Below are 17,361 nucleotides of genomic sequence, written 5' to 3' on the forward strand. Positions count from 1 at the left end.
AGCATCGTATAGACATGTTTTTGTGAGTAGTAGAACCAAAATCTACCCACTAATATCTTTCGGTACAAAACTAAATTAACTTTAAAACAAATAAAAATGAGAAGTTTACCATTCTTCACACACTAAATAGTGTAATTAAGACCTTTTTTTTATATGCCTCATCCTACAAAAGTAACAAGGAAATTCCTTATCTTGTTTTCTTGTTTTTTCTCTAGAAAAATAAAAAAATAAAAAAATTAGGCAATATCATCAACTCTCAACTGACTCCCTTTTCAAACTCTAAATTTTATACATGCAGCTTTGGGATTCAAATCATACGAGTATTTTAAACTATAGTGGTAACAACAACAATTAAAGAAGAGAAAATAAACATACAATTCACAAATAATCTTTATGGTAAATTTCAAGACCCAAACAAGATACCTAGGGCACCATTAATCCTAAATCTTTGGATTGAAAAAGACTAACTCCAAGTGGTACTCTCAATGCATTGATCAAACATTGGTGATAAGTACTGTCAAAAAACAATTGTCTTTGGACACTCCATTACTCACATGGAAAACTTATATGATGATTACTCCAATCAAATAATGATTGTCTTTGAACATTTCATTATTCACAAGGAAAATCATACTATTTATAATTACCACATGTTTACCATCGCAAACATGTAATTATTTTGCAAAATTATGTCTTCCTTTGGACTGAACACAATTCACATGAATAATTTCATGCAATATTCATGTAAATTCAATCAAATAAACTTACGCAACAAGGTTACTTTGCCAACATGTTTCAATCAATTTAACCAAAAAATACAAGACAATTTAATATAATAAATAAGAGGTCTTACAATTACACAACTTTCACATATAATTTAGTTATATAAAAATATATATAATAGAACATGCAAATATTTTGCATAACAGACTCATCACAAGATACTTAGCACAACATTAATTCCTAAAGAAATTAATTTGTAATTGGTACTCTCAACACAATGATCAAATATTGACAATAAATTCTGTCAAATAATAGTCTTTATTTGGACCGACTATTATTCACATGAAAACACCTTATAATTGTCACACATTTATCATCACAGGTACAAAATATTATTTGGCCAAATTATGTCTTCCTTTGGGCTGAACACAATTCGCATAAATAATCTTATACATAAATCTATGTAATTTTAATCAAATCAATTTTTACAATAGGGATTACTTTGACAATATATCGTGTCAATCAATTTAATTAAAAAAATCACTAGATATGCAAATAAATGGGAATGATCTGTTATTGCTAAATTAACTTCAAAACAAACAAGAGCAAGAGATTTACCTTTCTTTACACGCCATGCAACTTACCTTGTAGACTCTTTCTTCATGTGTCCAGACTTCTTGTAGAAGTAGCAAGTCAATGTCAAGCTTAAATGAGCACTTTTAGATCTGTCTTTCTACGACCTCTCTTCCTCTTGCACACAATGAGATATAAGCTTGTTAATCGACCATTTGTCCTTGTGAGTGTTATAGCTCACTTTCAATTGCCCAAAGTTTGAAGGAAGTGAGATCAAAACTAAATGCACGAACAGGTTTTCACCAAGCTCTAGCTTAAGTGCCTTCAGTTTTGATACCAAGTTAGACATTTTCATTATGTACTCCCTAATATAATTGTTCCCTTCTTTTTTTAACCAAAATAAAAAACTAAAACAAAAAACCGCATGCGCAAAAAACTTCCTTATATATATTACGAACAGTAGCCATGAAGAAAAGTCGTTCACAAAATCAAATAATGATGCCAAAAAACAAAATACACTTGAATTTAAATCAAATATCCAATATGACAGGTATAATTAGAATCAAATAACTTTAAATAATCTAACAATAATGGTGGCTCTGATACCATTTATTGGAGTTTTAGGGGATCCTTATAAAATATTAATAATCACCAGGAACACATTACGTAGATTATCAAGAAGAATTTTAGGAATACTTGGATCCATAATTATTGATCAAACAAACGCAGTAGAATCAGAATTCGTACCGCTGACTTCATGGTTATTCCTCAACCAGAACCTCTTTATTCCTTAATAGGACGTTCATAACTCTTCATATTGGGAGAAGAGAAATTATATGTGATGGCTCGGTATATTGAAGATCATAACCTTCTTATAGTGTATTAACCTAATAGGATTCCCATTATCCCCTAATAGGCCAACACTGACATCTGCTTATTTAAGTCCATATCATTTGATTTAGTTGTCTAATGGACTCACTTAATTTGATCACATAAAATAAAACCCACTAATGATAAATAACTAATATAATTGTCTTATAATTTTAGCCCACATTAATTATTGGAATAAAAAATTCCAACAGTTTTTGCATTAATTAGATGCTTGCGTTGTGTAATTCTTTATTCGATAAATAGTCAATTTTGTCCCTGAAAGTGTAATTCACTGACAAATGTGTCCCTGAAGATGTAAATGCAAAATTTAGTCCTTGAAAGTGTTAAAAGTGCAACAAAAATATCCTACCGTCAACTTCCGCCTGTCACCGTTAAAAAGTTGTCTGCGTGGCACAGAGGGATGAATTTGTCAGTACAAATGTTACCTACGTGGCTGCCAACATGGGTGTCGCAACTTACCCTTCGGCGGGAGGGTGAGACGAGACTCGAGGGTGCGTCTTCCAAGAAAGGAAAACGCGTGGAGTCACCACCAACGTTTATTCGAGGAAAACGTTAAAAAAACCAAAAAGGGGTCTGGGAATTTTAAGAATAAGGGTTCCAGAGTTGTTTAAGTGTGGGGAAGGTATTAGCACCCCACGCGCCTTTAATCGAGTGTGCAAAATCATGACTTTAATATTTATTTATTTTCCCTTTTTATGTTTTTACTTTTTGGGGTCCACAAGGGTATTGCCCTTGCTTCTACGTATCCTCAAGTGCGATGAGGAACTCAGACCTACGTAGTTCTTTTAAAAAAGCAAGAAAGTTATGCGTTGAGTTGATTCTAAACTTTTGAAAGGTTCATTTTAACCAATAAAAATAAAAAAGACCGTTAAGGCGTTGGACCTTGAACGGACTCAAGCGAATTTTGTGGATAAAAAACTCGATTACGTGTTGATTTTATCTTGGTTTCACTTATTTACTTTCAATCTCATTAAAAGACGACTGGTGAGGTAAACGATCGGTTGAAACTTTATTTTACAAGGATAAAGTGAGATTATGGCACAAACGATCTGTTGAAATTCACTTTTACATGAAGAAATGAGATTACTGATGGTAAAAGAATGAGATGAAGATGTGCAAGGCAAACAAGGAGGACCCCTAAGGGTGCTTAGATTGGATTCAAAACCTTAAAATAAATACTAATTGGTTGACGAATGAAGAACAGTGAAGAACGATGTATGAATCGATCACGGTTGTGATTTGGAAGTGCCTCGGCCTCGTTTTTTCTTCTTCTTTCTCCTTCCTCTCCTTAATTTTACTAAATCCTTTTAATGTTGAAAGTTTGAACCTCTTCCTTCAGCCCCCTCACGCCTATTTATAGGAAATGAGGGGACATGGTTGATCTGCAGCTCACCCAGGCGAGCTGTTGCTTCAACCTGAAGTAACCTTGCTTGCCCAGGCGAGCTCAGTTTGCTCAAGCGAGCTGGTTACTTCACCCCTAAATTATTTGGGGGCCCAGGCGAGCCTTTCACAGGTTAGAAAAAGCTTCAGAATGACCCTTTTTGCCCTCTCTTTTGGGTATTTTTCATATTCTTTACTGGAACGTCAAAAAACCTCTCACATTGTGCGGCAATTGGTGTCAAGCAGCTCAATTTGGCTAGCAAGAATCAAAATGTTAGCGAATGATAGACCCTGGATGAAATTAGGGTATGACAGTTGTTCCTATTTACATGTCTTTTATTGGAAATAAAAGGGAAGTAAAGGGCAGAAGACATTGATAGTCTCTGCAAGACAAAAGACTCTGATAGTCTTTGAAATGTAAAGAAGACTATGATAGTCTTGACAAAAGACATTGAAGCCTTTGAAATGTAAAGGATAGAAGACATTGATAGTCTCTGCAAGACAAAAGACTCTGATAGTCTTTGAAAAGTAAAGGCAGAAGACATTGAAGACTCTGCAAGACAATAGACTTTGATAGTCTTTGAAATCTTTCACTAAAACGTGAACACGTTTAGTAAAGAAACAAACCCCCAAACCGATCAGAACAACATACATTTTTTTTGAAGAAAAACAATGTGACTAATGGGAAATGAAAACATGCAAATAGAATTTATCATTACCAAAATGATATTTAAGACATTAGCATTTCGTTTCTAAAAGAACATTAGAAGAAACACTAGGTCCAAACGAATAGAGGAAAACCGCTCAAGGTGTATAAAGTCTCACACAGGCAAGTGTTTCATCTTAATTCCAAATCACGGATATGTCATGAGTTGACTTTGCAAGTCATTTCCCATCAAATCAAAGATAATATGCATAATCATCACGGATCAATAGGACTTTTAGGAAGTTGGATTTTGGTGGAAATTTTGGCTTTGGTTGTTCTGGCCTATCCTCTTTTTGTTTCCTTTTTCTCTTTTGTTTGATGTGGGACAAGAGAGCAAACACAAAGATTTTGGTTTGTAACCAAAGAAAGCGATCACTTTACACCCCCCAGGTCTTAACCAAGTTACTATTACTCTTCTCCTTTATCTTTCTGACAATTCTGCACATTGTTAAGACATTGTCTGGTCCAAGGAGCTTGCTCTTCCTTTTCTTCTTTGCTCTCCTTCTGTCTTTGATTGATTGATTCCTTTTCTTTTCTTTTTTCTTTTTCTTGCTTTGCCCCCTTTCTTTCTTTTTTCCTCTCTTTGCTTTCTTTCTTTGGTTTTTTTGTTCTTTGTTTTTTTTCTTTTCTCCTTTTTTGTGTTTTGACGGACACCTCTAACCCAAGATAATAGAAGCTTCGCTTGGAAGACCCTCTTGCTCTCTTGTCTTAGGGTAAGGTTGGAAATTTCCATCCTAGGTCAAGGTTATGGCAAAAAGTAGATATTTGGCTCAAAAGGCCCGCAAATGGAAGGTCATAATGTATGCCGGGATGTCTGTTTGGCCAATGGCTTAGAAAGAAAGGAATGCCCCAAATCATTTCCACGAAACACATATTATAATAATTAGAAATTCATGCAAAATTAATCATAGCACACATCCATGTGGACGCTCGAATATGTAAAATTTGTGGCCATGCAAACACTATGGCTTAGGGTTTATTTTCCACATTCAGGCCAAACCAGTGTTTCAAGGATTGCTCTTTTATCAAGTCATAGAAAACATCCGAGTCCATTTTGGCATTCGGGAAAATCTTTCGTTGCTTTCACCCTCTAGGCGCACATTTCTTTTTTTCAAAAACCTTTTGGTATTTTGATCCGTGAATTTTCCAAAGAAAACTGGCGATCATTTTTTTTTCAAAAGCATGTTAGTTTTAGTTTTTTTTTTTGGAAGAAAAAGTTTGTAACCTAGGCAAAATTGTCGCTAGAGATTACACTTAACAAAGGAACAAAGGGCACGTGAAAAAAAAGAAACCATACACAAATCCCTTTTCTTTCTTTTTTTTTTAAAGTTTTTTCTTGTTTCAACAAATCATCACAATGAAATAACACAACAACATGCTGGAAGCGATAAACTAGAGATGAGTTCCATCACAATGAGAAAACAACGTCAACACCGAAAGCGATAAACTAAAGTCAAGTTCCTTCACAATGAGATAATAAAAAAACATTGAAAGCGATAAAATAAAGTCAAGTTCCTTCACAATGAGATACTAAATAAACACTGAAAGCGATAAAAACAAAATAAAGAAGAGTTCACAGTTTTTAGCGATCCCGATCAAGCGACCCAACCTCCTCAAAGGAAGAAGTCCATCACATCAGCCATGTCATCATCATCCTGTGCTCCATCTTCATCTTCGGGGGTCCCTGTGGGTCCTGCCCCTGCCTGGAAATCGGGCCTATCCCCAAGCCATGCAACTGTGGCCCCGAACTGCTCTCGGGTAAGCCACGAGTAAGGGCTGGGATCCTGGCTTTGCTGACATAGGTTGTACTGGTAAAAGCTCTCATTCAACTGTACCTGACCCCTATGATTGGCTGCCTGCTATTCGGTCACATGCTGCATATATGCGTGCATCTAGAGCTCTATCCTCCGCATGTGAGTAGAGATGGACTCTAGAGATGGTGGCTGTAGTAGGGGTGGCGATGGTGCATCTGCGGCTGGCTGCTGCTGGTCCTCCCCCTGCTGTTGTGCCTGACCCTGCTACTGTGCATACCTTGGCATGCAATACTTTTCTATGAAGGTCCTGTTAATGGGAGGTCGGATAAGCTTTGTAGGAGTAACAACCACCCCATAGAATTGGCAGAGGCCCGTGATCAAGGCCGGAAACCCTAGTGCTCTGTTGGACTTTTTTGGGTCCACTGGGTGTCTAGGAGGCATGATCCCTGTAAATTGATAAATGGCATCTGAGATCAACTGGGCCACATGAACACTCACCTGGTTCAAGATGGCGTAGACCAACTGGCACTTCAGCAAGGGAAGATCAAAATTATGATCGCTGGGGAGGATGTTGCTGAGAAACAGTGTCATCCAGATCCGTGCCAGGGTGGTCATGCTAGTGCGCATGATCCGCACCTGTCTCCCCGTCACACTCCGTGTGAAGTCTTGTCCTGGAACGCACAGCAGCTGGCCTATGGCCTCCTCATCAAATCCCGAGGCCTAGCTCCTTCTCTGACTGAACTCGCAACGTTGCCCCTCTTCCAAGACCAACGAATGCCCCAAAAACTGATTAATGGCATCTTCATCAAAGGGGACCCATTGGACCCGCACCCAGGAGCGCTTATCCCTCACTCCTTCCTCTGTGGGCCATGCATTAGCATAGAATTGCATGCCTATTTCTGAATCATACTTAGCCAGGGGCCTTGTGAGTTGAGTCCATTGCCTCTTGGCAATTTCCTCCTGGAACTCAACATATTCTCTCTCTCTCAACTGGACTTGTCTCTCCTTGAGAAAAGACCAACTCTTTATCGCTTCAAAGCGGCGTTGGTGTTCCTCACTTCGAAATTGGTGCTCGTCAAACTCTATATCCGCTTGTGGGCCGCACTAGATCCTTCTTCAACGGCCTCCTTCCTTGCTCTTTTAGAGGGAAGCTTCTTTGGAGCCATCGCCTGCAAAATCACGTTTATAAAAAGTTAGTTTGCATGAACCGCACAACCATCATTTCATTTATCTTAAACAAGCAAAGGCCAAACAATTTTTGAATGGTGCATATCACTTTTTACCAAATGCAAGTGTTACCGTGCAATTAGAAAACAATCATACATTGATGCATATGTCATTTATCATTTTTTTTTAAAAGCATTTTAGCTACCTAGATGCAAGGCACCTATCATAGTGTAGCAATCTCAATCATTAGTCTAATTCCAAACAATCACTCTCACATACTTATGTAATTCATACATTTTGCATCCAAGAAAAAGTTTAGATTTCTATGCCTAACTCATGCTCTTGGCATTTAATCTAACAACCTAAGTTGTTTACACCTTCCAAATGGTGGTTGTACATGCACAAACTCATTTCACAATTTGAATTTCACAATAACACATGCAATGGTCATTGAGGCATTTCATCGAATGGTTGGTGGGCGCATGTCTAAGCATGTAAAAATGAGGAATGGAGAATAATATGACATGCCAATCCATAATAGGATCAAAGGTAGGCCTAGGGCCATCCATTACAGCTCCTAATCAAACAATCAAACCATGGTTTTTTAAATTTTTACGTAGCAAGGTTCATATCATAGTTGACCGCTACATGTGAACCTCTCTTTAAATCCAAGGCTAGCCTAATAAGCAGCTGTAAGCAGGATTTATGTCCATTACTTGGAAGGTAATTTGGCACACGTGGGGTCTGATTTGGATTGGGAGATTGATCTCCCCCCTTACATCCCGGCGACTGTCGTCGAAAGCCCGCACTACCATGGAGCTCGATCTTAGGTGTGATGCATTGAAAGGTAGTTTGTCCAAAGTAGCCTTGGGCATGATGTTGAGGGAAAAGTCATTGTCAATAAGCACTTTGGCCATGATGTGGTCCAAACATTTGACAGATACGTGTAAGGCTCTATTGTGTCCCCGGCCCGCGACGGGTATCTCTTCATCGGCGAAAGTGAGGTAGTTGTTGGCGGTGATGTTATTGACTATACCCCCAAAACCCTCCATGGATATGTCTTGCGCTACGTGGGCTTCGTTCAAAATCTTGACCAACAACGCCCGATGAGGCTCGGAGTTCATAAGCAGCCCCAACAGAGAAATCCTAGCTGGTGTCTTGTTTAATTGCTCGATCACCTTGAACTCACTTTGTTGGATGATCCTCAGGAACTCGTTCGCTTCCTCAGTGGATATTCCCTTCTTGTTTAAGTCGCTCCCTTCCTTGGCAATTTTTTCAACTGGGACCTTGTCATTTAGGCTTGCCTTATCGCTCTTGCCCATATCCATCTTTTCCTTCCCTTTTGGGTCTTTGGACCGCACTAGTAGTTCGGGTGCCACGAAGATCTGCCCACTACGAGTCATGCCACTCGTACCGGATATGTTTGTGACTTTGGCGGAGGACATATCATCTTTAACATGTACGACAGACGTATCTTTTCTTCCATCAGGCCCTTGTGTGGCGTACTTCCATGGTACCACCTTATCACTTTTGTAAGGGAAAGGCGCAGGCTTTTTAACTGTAACGGGCTGGAAACCTTGGGGCTTTTGAGTGGCGACATCCTTAGTGAAGTGGATCACCAAGGGCTTGGGCTTGCTCGGGCTTTCATCATTCGACTGCATGCACACATCCCTATCCCCTTCGCTCACACTGCAGACTTCAATTTGGCCCTTATCCATCATTCCTTGTAACAATACTTCCGCCATTAGGCACGTCTCCACATCATGCTCTGCCCCCTGATGCATTAAACAGGTCTCCCCCTTGTCACCCTTAAGGCGAACCATACCCGCTTCATGCGGTGCTTCCAAAATGAACATTCTAGAGGTTGACACGTCTCCCATCTGTTTCAACCCCCGACGCTCCCATTCCTCCATTGCATTAACAGCCGAACCTCCATGACTGACAAGTGGATTAGTCCTTACATTCAGACTGCCCTCTTGAAATGTCAACCATCCCGCATCAATCAAGCTTTGCACTTTGTGTTTGAAGGCCACGCACTACTCTATAGAATGCCTCGGAACACCGTCGTGATAGGCGTAGGTTGCGTCGAGATTGTACCAATGGGGAAAAAGAGATTGATAGACCTTCCCGAGGCTGACCATAGCCATTTGGTTGCTGATCAAAGATGGTAGTAGGTTAGCATAAGGCATGGGTATTGGGGTGAATTCCGAGGGCTTTCTTTCCGGGAAATTTCCTCCTCAGGTTTGTGTTTGTGTTGGGATTAGTGTTTCCGGTGGGTCGAGACTACGCGGGAAATGCATTTTGTGAGGGAGGCCTTTGTGGTTGACTGGGAAATCTTTGTTAGACGGGCGCCGGATTGGGAGGGTTTCTGACGTTGGCTGAATAACTTAGTTGACACGGGGAATACCGGTAGGTGGGGTTGTGAGGGGTTTGTTTTGGCCATGTGGGGGCTGAAGTCACAGTATGGGTGTCTCCCACCTTCTTCTTAGCTCCACCTATTCCGGCCCTCTTATTGCTGGTGCTCGTCGAAGCGGCATAATCAAACTTCCCCCTTCTTAAGCCCACTTAGATTTTTTCGCCCGTAAACACTAAATCTGCAAAGCTAGAGGGCATGTAACCTACCATCTTCTCGTAGTAGAACACAGGCAATGTATCTACTACCATGGTGATCATCTCCCTTTCCATCATGGGAGGTGCTACTTAGGCTGCCAAATCCCTCCATCTCTGGGCGTACTCTTTGAAAGACTCGTGCTTCTTCTTGTACATATTTTGCAATTGAGTTCTATCGAAAGCCATGTCAGTGTTGTATTGATACTTCCTGATGAAGGCAACCATCAAGTCCTTCCAAGAACGAATCTGGGAAACTTCCAAGGTAGTATACCAGGTGATCGCCGCCCCGACCAAACTTTCTTGAAAGAAGTGCATTAAGATCTCCTCATCTCTTAAGTACGCCCCTATCTTTCGACAATACATTTTTAGATGGTTTTTGGGACAAGTGGTCTCTTTGTACTTGTCAAAGTCCAGTACCTTGAACTTGGGAGGGATGACTACGTCGGGCACCAAGCATAGCTTCGCCATATCGGCAAATGGATAATCGCCGATCCCCTAAATGGCCCTCAGCCTTTCTTCTATGAGATCAAACTTCTTTCTTTCTTCCATGGCTGGAGGTAGTCTCCCTACCGAGAAATGTAGGGGTTGCAGCGGGCGGTGTTGAGGGGCCCCCAAGGCATTATGCTGAGGCATGCCACTAAATGTTGGTCCCTCTATGACATATGTAGGGTATGGTTCGAACTCGCCCAGAGCATGATCCCAGGGCTCTTTGCGGGTTTCTCCCATAGGTTGAGTAAAGGGCACATGCCCTATCTGGGGTTGTTGGCCTTCAAGGAGTATAGGAACAGAGTGGTTGGCATTCTCGCTGGGCACAAGCACCGCATTGGGCGGTGTGTAGTTAGGTGGCAAGCCGTACGACGAGAAAGAATTCTTACTTTGCACCATATGAGGACCGCCCATACTGCCCAATACTTCTCCTCCCTGACTACCATGTCTGGGACTAGACGGCTTGTTTGGTTTATGCCGAATGGGTGAGCCGGATCCGCCTCAGTGGCGGCACTGGTTGTGGTCGTTGCAGCTGCATTGTCCTCCATCATCCTCCTTCTACTTAACATGGCCTCCATCATAGAGGTCATTTGGTTCTTCATGGCCTTTATATTGGCCTTCATCTGCTCTTGCACTTCCTCTATTTCACTCATAATTTTTGTTTTGGCACGTGTTTGGTAAGGGTGTTGTAAAGCGTGTTTGTTCTTTTTGGTTATTGTGTTTACTTTTGGACTAAGACTGCTAAAAAAAACAAAATTCAATGAGTAAAGGCGACAATGAAATAAACATGAATGCATGCTAATGATAAGTTGCCGAAGTATTGAACTCACACAGAAATTTCAATAAGGCCATAGGGTTGAATCAAATCTCATTTCATTAAGAAACAACATTGTTTTATTTTGTCAAAACCAAAGCATAAATACAAATGCCTCAGTGGTTCCTAATTATGTGGGACATCAACTCGACCATATGTTGGCAATAATCGAAAAGCCCATGAACTTCCTCGAGAGCTGGGTATACATCTGCCATGGCCTAGGCTCTGGCTAACAGCCTTGGAAGCTCTAGAGATCCATTCAGAATGAGGGCGAATCTATCCATCCATTTCACAGCTTCCCCGTGCAATGATTCTATCACCCTCTCTCTCGCTTCCCTTTCCATTTGCAGAGCCAATACCCTTGCATGCTCATCCTCTAGTCTCTGCTCATGACTAGCAGCTAGGTTTATCTTTTCTTTATACTGGTCAATGATTGCCAACATATTTTCTTCCGTCCTACTCAGCTGTTGGGTCAAATTTCTCTTCGACCTTTGACAAGATTTCAACTTGTCCCCTAATATCATGCCTTCCACCCTTGACTCGTCCCTTTTGGCCCTTCGAAGCTTGAGCTCGTTGTTGCTGCCCCATAGAGCCCCTCGGAACTTGTTTCTACCCAATTCTTCTTTTTGGGCCCTCTTTGTTTCCCGCTCCAATGCTTCGGTCATGGTCATGTTGACATCCCTTAGCTCGTCACACTCTTTTCTGACCTTAGTGACTGCCATCTTTAGTCTTTCTTTAACCACTCTTGTTTTTCAAGCTCTACTTTCAAGGCTTGCACTTCCTCGCTCTCCTCAGGGACTTCAGCTTCTTCCCCACTTGGACCTTTCAGCTTTGGGAGCCAAGTTATCTCTTGCGTCTTAGCCTTCAACCACTTATGATAGCCGCCGACGACACCGTTGTTGCTTCCCCTAAGCTCCTTATCTTTTTGTTCCACTGTATTCCATGCCTTTCGGATTTTTTGAAGTATTTTTGCATTGCCTTCATTGAACCCTCGTGCGATGAAAGGTGCGATAGTTTCCTCTGATGGCGCACCTCTCATAGGATATCCTAACTGTCTTATAGAAAGCATGGGATTATAATTGATACAGCCCCTTGTTCCCATCAAGGGGACATTTGGGAACCGTTCATATGAGCACAACATTTTGACCCCTCCTTCTTTCCATCGAGGGAACCAACTAACAGATGCCCCTACCATACTTGCCAAGAGTGCCTCCTAATTTGCCTTTCCCTTTTTGGCGCACGTGCGATGACCTTGCAAAGGACAAACAGGTCTACCTTCATGACAAAAAACATGGGAGACTAACCACACATAAAGAGCGGGCATGCAACAGACAATCTTCGCGTTGCTCTTCTCACATCTCAGGTCAAGTGTATCATATATGTCGGCCAACACAACAATGATCAGGCTTTCCTTGTTGTGATGATAAGCAAGAAAAGCGTCAATCGCTGCTAGATTCACTAACCCATCAACATTTGGAAAGAGTACAGTCCCAAACACCAACAGTGCTAAGATGTCAATGAATGATGCCCACTCTTCTTGGCTTGCCAGAGCTTATGCCTTCTCCTCCAAGCGTTTCCTTGGTATCCCTATCACCCCATTTCTGTTTTGCTTTACTCAGTCCAACTCTTGTGCCGAGATTTTGACCACTTTAGCCACTCTTGCCATGGAAGTGTCTAATGGACTCACTTAATTTGATCACATAAAATAAAACCCACTAATGATAAATAACTAATATAATTGTCTTATAATTTTAGCCCACATTAATTATTGGAATAAAAAATTCCAACAGTTTTTGCATTAATTAGATGCTTGCGTTGCGTAATTCTTTATTCGATAAATAGTCAATTTTGTCCCTACATGATTAAGTAAAATTAAGGAGAGGAAGGAGAAAGAAAAAGAAAAAATGAGGCTAATGATTAATTCTTTATTCGATTTGCAAATTATTTTTCTAAGTGATTATTGTGACGTTATGCTTGTAACGATAAAAAAATGTCGAAAATCTATTATAAAATTATATTTTACCCATAAAAAATGAAATTACTAATATTATCGTTCAAATTTGGCAACTATTTTCATCCAAATGACCAAAATCTATCATAATTTTTTTTGTGATTGACATTTTGTTCCAAAAGAAAGTACCGACATTTATGTCCAAATAAAATTACTGACAATTTTCTCTAAGAAAAAAATTACTAACAATTTGGTCCATCAAAATTTTACTAACATTTACGTCCAAAAATGATTTTTTACTGACATTTTCATTCAATCTAATCAATATGACCACATTGGCAATTAATTTTGTGACAAATTTGTCCCTCTGTGTCACGTAGGCAACTTTTTTAACTTTAACGGATAAAAGTTGATGGCATGATATTAATCATGCATTTTAGACATAACATAATATATATTAAACATATTTATTCATAACAATTTAATTATTCAAAAAATATATTTATCTGATACAACTAACACACTTGAAATACTAATATAAAACGTGTGAAAATTTTTTATTATGGTGCGTTAAGCGAGAGGAGTTTAATTTTAAATAGATTTAAATTTCATATTTTTTACATTTCTCTTTAACTTTATTTTATTATATATTTTAGAGAGATAAGTTATTTTATGGTGGAAAGTTTTTAAAACTTTTGCGAACAAATGGGATTTGATTTTTCTTTATGATCAAGTGTAAATACAAGTTTAAACACTTGAGAGAGACCGCTTGATGACTCTTGTTTAGCAATTGATTTTGTTTGTTCTTAATGGTTTTAAACGGCTAAAGTTTACCCATTGCTTAGTTTTAAAAGGATTCAAGGAAAATAAAGGATGAATTGGATTCAAAATTAGTCAATTGAATCATACACTTGTGTTTCGATGTTCTCAATTGCTTTTTGATTTGATTGTTTACATGGGGGGACATACAAAGGTCCAAGTTTGGGTTGTGATAAATTCATATTAGATGAATTTATATGCATGATTTTAAAGGAATATTTGGATAAAAGAAACCAAAAAAAAATAAAACTTGGGGAAAACTAAAAAACCAAAGTAGTATGATTTCGAGCATTCAAGGAAGAAGAGAACTAGAAGGAAACCTAGGAAATAAAAAATTAGATCGATATTTTTTTGGGGTAAAATGGATAATTTTTAATTGGGGGGGGAACTATTTTTACAACTGAATTTCAATTCTTAAGGGTTAATGTGAGTGCAAAAAACTAGTAGTTATGCTTTAGAGAATGTTTGCTGCTTAGTTTTAAAATCCTTATCAAAATGTTTCGACAGATTATTTTAGTAGCTGACTATCGGGTAGCATATTACAGCAGCAAAGACCAGCATTGTGCTTTCTACAACACTGAACTTACTACATCTTGTTTAGCAAACCAAATTCATATAGTCCCTCGAACAAATGTCACTTGATTTTGCTTGGCAAAAGAACCATGTAGGCCGCAATGAATAAGGCTAAGACTAGGAAAATCTGTGGAAAAAAAATTCAAATTGTCACAACCTCGAATGATTTGTGAATTCAGTCTATCACTTTCAAGCCAAAGTGTTCCTTTACAATATCATTGGATGTCCTGCCAAAACCATTGGCAACTTTTTTCATGATTTCAAATTTTGCCACCTCCCGTCTTATCTGTTTCTTTCTTTCTCTTACAGCACTAGACGAGACATCTGAGGTAGATGAGTTTTGACAAGCCAATTCATACTTCTCACGGTCCAGTTGCTGATACAATCTTTTTAAGTAAGTCTTTTGGTCTTGAAGTGTTTCTTCTGCCACCTTATATTCAAGCTCCTGTGACTTTCTAAGAGCCTGGAGAACCTGATCAACTTCAGACTCAAGTTTTAATGAACGAGGTAGAAAATCATAAGATTCCAACCCTGTCCTAACTTCAAAAGGGTCATCATAGACCATAACTTCCATCACATCATTGCCGTTATCTGATAAATAAACATTCAATACGATAAGTTATATACACCCAATTAACTGAATGTACAAGATTTGTCAGAAGTCAGTGATGATAAATGGTCACTCTGTTTCTAAGGTCTATCAGAAACCAGACATCTGCAGTTCTGCGCTGCACCTCTAAAAGCATGTAACCAATGCTATGGAAAGTAGTTAAAATAGACAAGCACAGATAATACGAGAGGACATTTACCTGCAGAATGAGCTACAAAACTGTAATCCTCCTTCCAGATATCTTCAAGATTAGTTCCACATTTAAGCTGATATAAACTATCAAATTGGTCATAAGCCTTTACAATATGCAAGAGAGAACAAGCAAGATGATTTTTATTTCTATTACCCAAAAACCATTCAAAGATACCTTTGAGATGGCCAATTCAATACGACACAGCAGCTCCTTTGCAACAGGTTTCTGTGAACCACGCAAGAGACAAGCACCAAGATTCAAAATCTTCTTCCGAATTTCAGCATCCAAATCAGCAGCTCTACATGTTTGTATAAGATTATTAACATGCGAAATCATATCAGTCCTCCCATCACAGCGTCGGCAGTGGTACTGGGCATCTAGCCCAATACTTCCTCCAACTTTGCCAGCCAATAGACATCGAAGAGCACATTCCATATGAGCAACATGGCCACAGATGCCCCCACCTACGTTCACTTGGCACTTGATATAATTATAGCCACCATAAGCTGAAGAAACAGTTTTGCAACAAAGAATGCAACAACAATCACGGCAAAACCCAGGTTCAGAACAGCAGATATCACAAGGCATGGCCGGTGAATATTTTTCTATTTCTTCTAACACCAGACTTGTGCACTTCTTATTTCTTGCTTTACACTTGACAACGCCCTCAGAGTCGGAGTCATATGCTTCTTGTGCTATCTGTTGAAGAGGTACAGCAGCTACAGGAACTGCATTGCCTGTGATGCAGAACAGGATAGGTAGTTATTTAACAATATGATATCATCTTGATAAGCAATTTAAACATAACAGTATGGTGCTGCATGCTGAGGGTCACAGAAAAATATGAAAAAAGAAAAACACCATAACAACTAAGATGAAAAATAATGGTTTTAAGAACTGGTTGCAATTGCCGCTAGACCACTAGAATGTAAAGGTTTTTTTAACTCACCGTGACCGTATCGCAATTGCAGCTGCATCACCGCAATTTAACACCAATACATTATATTGCATATAACCTCGCAAGTCTCTTGTAAGACGTCGGTAGCAAAAATCGTTTAACTATGGCATGAATAAAATTCATATACCCATACACTATCATGTCAAGAACTTTAATCTTTATTCTTAAGTAATTAAATAAATTATTATCTGTATGTATTCATGATAGTGTAATCACAATTAGAAGTACACATACGAACTCAGTTCAGAAAAAACGACAGGGCAATTGAACTAAGCACTAAGCAGGGAGCTTATTACCATGAAATCCACATTGTAAAAAAACGAAACTGACGCATTTTAAAGCAAGAAATGAGAAAACCCCTACCCCAAATCAAAATGAAGATGACGAAATGTCCTGGAGTTAAACAAAAAAGAGAGATAAAGTCAACATCTGAAAAGAGAGAGAGAGAAGAAAGGACCATTGGATCGTAGAGCGGGAATCTTCCAGGAGAAGGAAGCAAAAAAGGCATCAATATCCGCATCAGGAAAATGTGTCTTGATGTAGCGTTCAACAGCAAGCTTGCTAGCAAAGATGTGCTGTTGCCTTCGGATTGAGCTTGAACTTGGGCCTGAGTCAGCCCCTGACCCTGGGTTCTCCTTCTCCTTCTCCTCTTTCAAGGCACGGATTAGTCGATTTGGCAGATACAGATACCGATCCTGAAAGCGGGAACGATTTGCGACAATTCTCCGCCCAGTTCTCCATCCCCAAATGTCACCCTCTTCCGGCCAATTTTCCGGCGCATATGGAAATCCCTCGCCGGACATTTCCGGTGCCACTGCCTGTAAATTCAATAATCCATTATTCTCCTCCATCTCCATCTCCATCTCCATCTCCATCTCGAACGCTACTTAGCTAGCTAGGGTTTATGGTTTGATCGAATCAAAACTAATAGGCAAGAGTTTGACTGTGAAAACAGCAAGAGCTAACAATATGTATATTGTTAAGACTGGTTTATCGAGAATACCCAAGAAAAAACATTTTGGCCAAATTGTTGGCTTTAATTTTTATTTACAACATGTTTGATTAACAGAGATTAGATAAAATACTAGATTTGTAGTTAGATTTTTTTTATCTAATTGTGAGATCTCTACAGATATTCATCAGATGACATTGT

General features: G+C 39.3%; 1 protein-coding gene across 1 annotated transcript; it reads right to left on the reverse strand.

Annotated features, from left to right (window-relative positions):
- Positions 1–14,610: 14,610 nt before the first annotated feature.
- LOC100818560 (OBERON-like protein) lies at positions 14,611–17,361 on the reverse strand. The gene is made up of 4 exons (XM_006602234.4): positions 16,666–17,361; positions 15,425–15,987; positions 15,257–15,323; positions 14,611–15,038 (listed from the first exon to the last, which is right to left on the reverse strand). Exons 1-4 carry the CDS (start codon positions 17,081–17,083, stop codon positions 14,623–14,625), a joined length of 1,464 nt encoding a protein of 487 aa, XP_006602297.1. The 5' UTR covers positions 17,084–17,361; the 3' UTR covers positions 14,611–14,622.

This window comes from Glycine max, chromosome 18 (genome assembly GCF_000004515.6).
Source record: "Glycine max cultivar Williams 82 chromosome 18, Glycine_max_v4.0, whole genome shotgun sequence".
Lineage (NCBI taxonomy): Eukaryota > Viridiplantae > Streptophyta > Magnoliopsida > Fabales > Fabaceae > Glycine > Glycine max.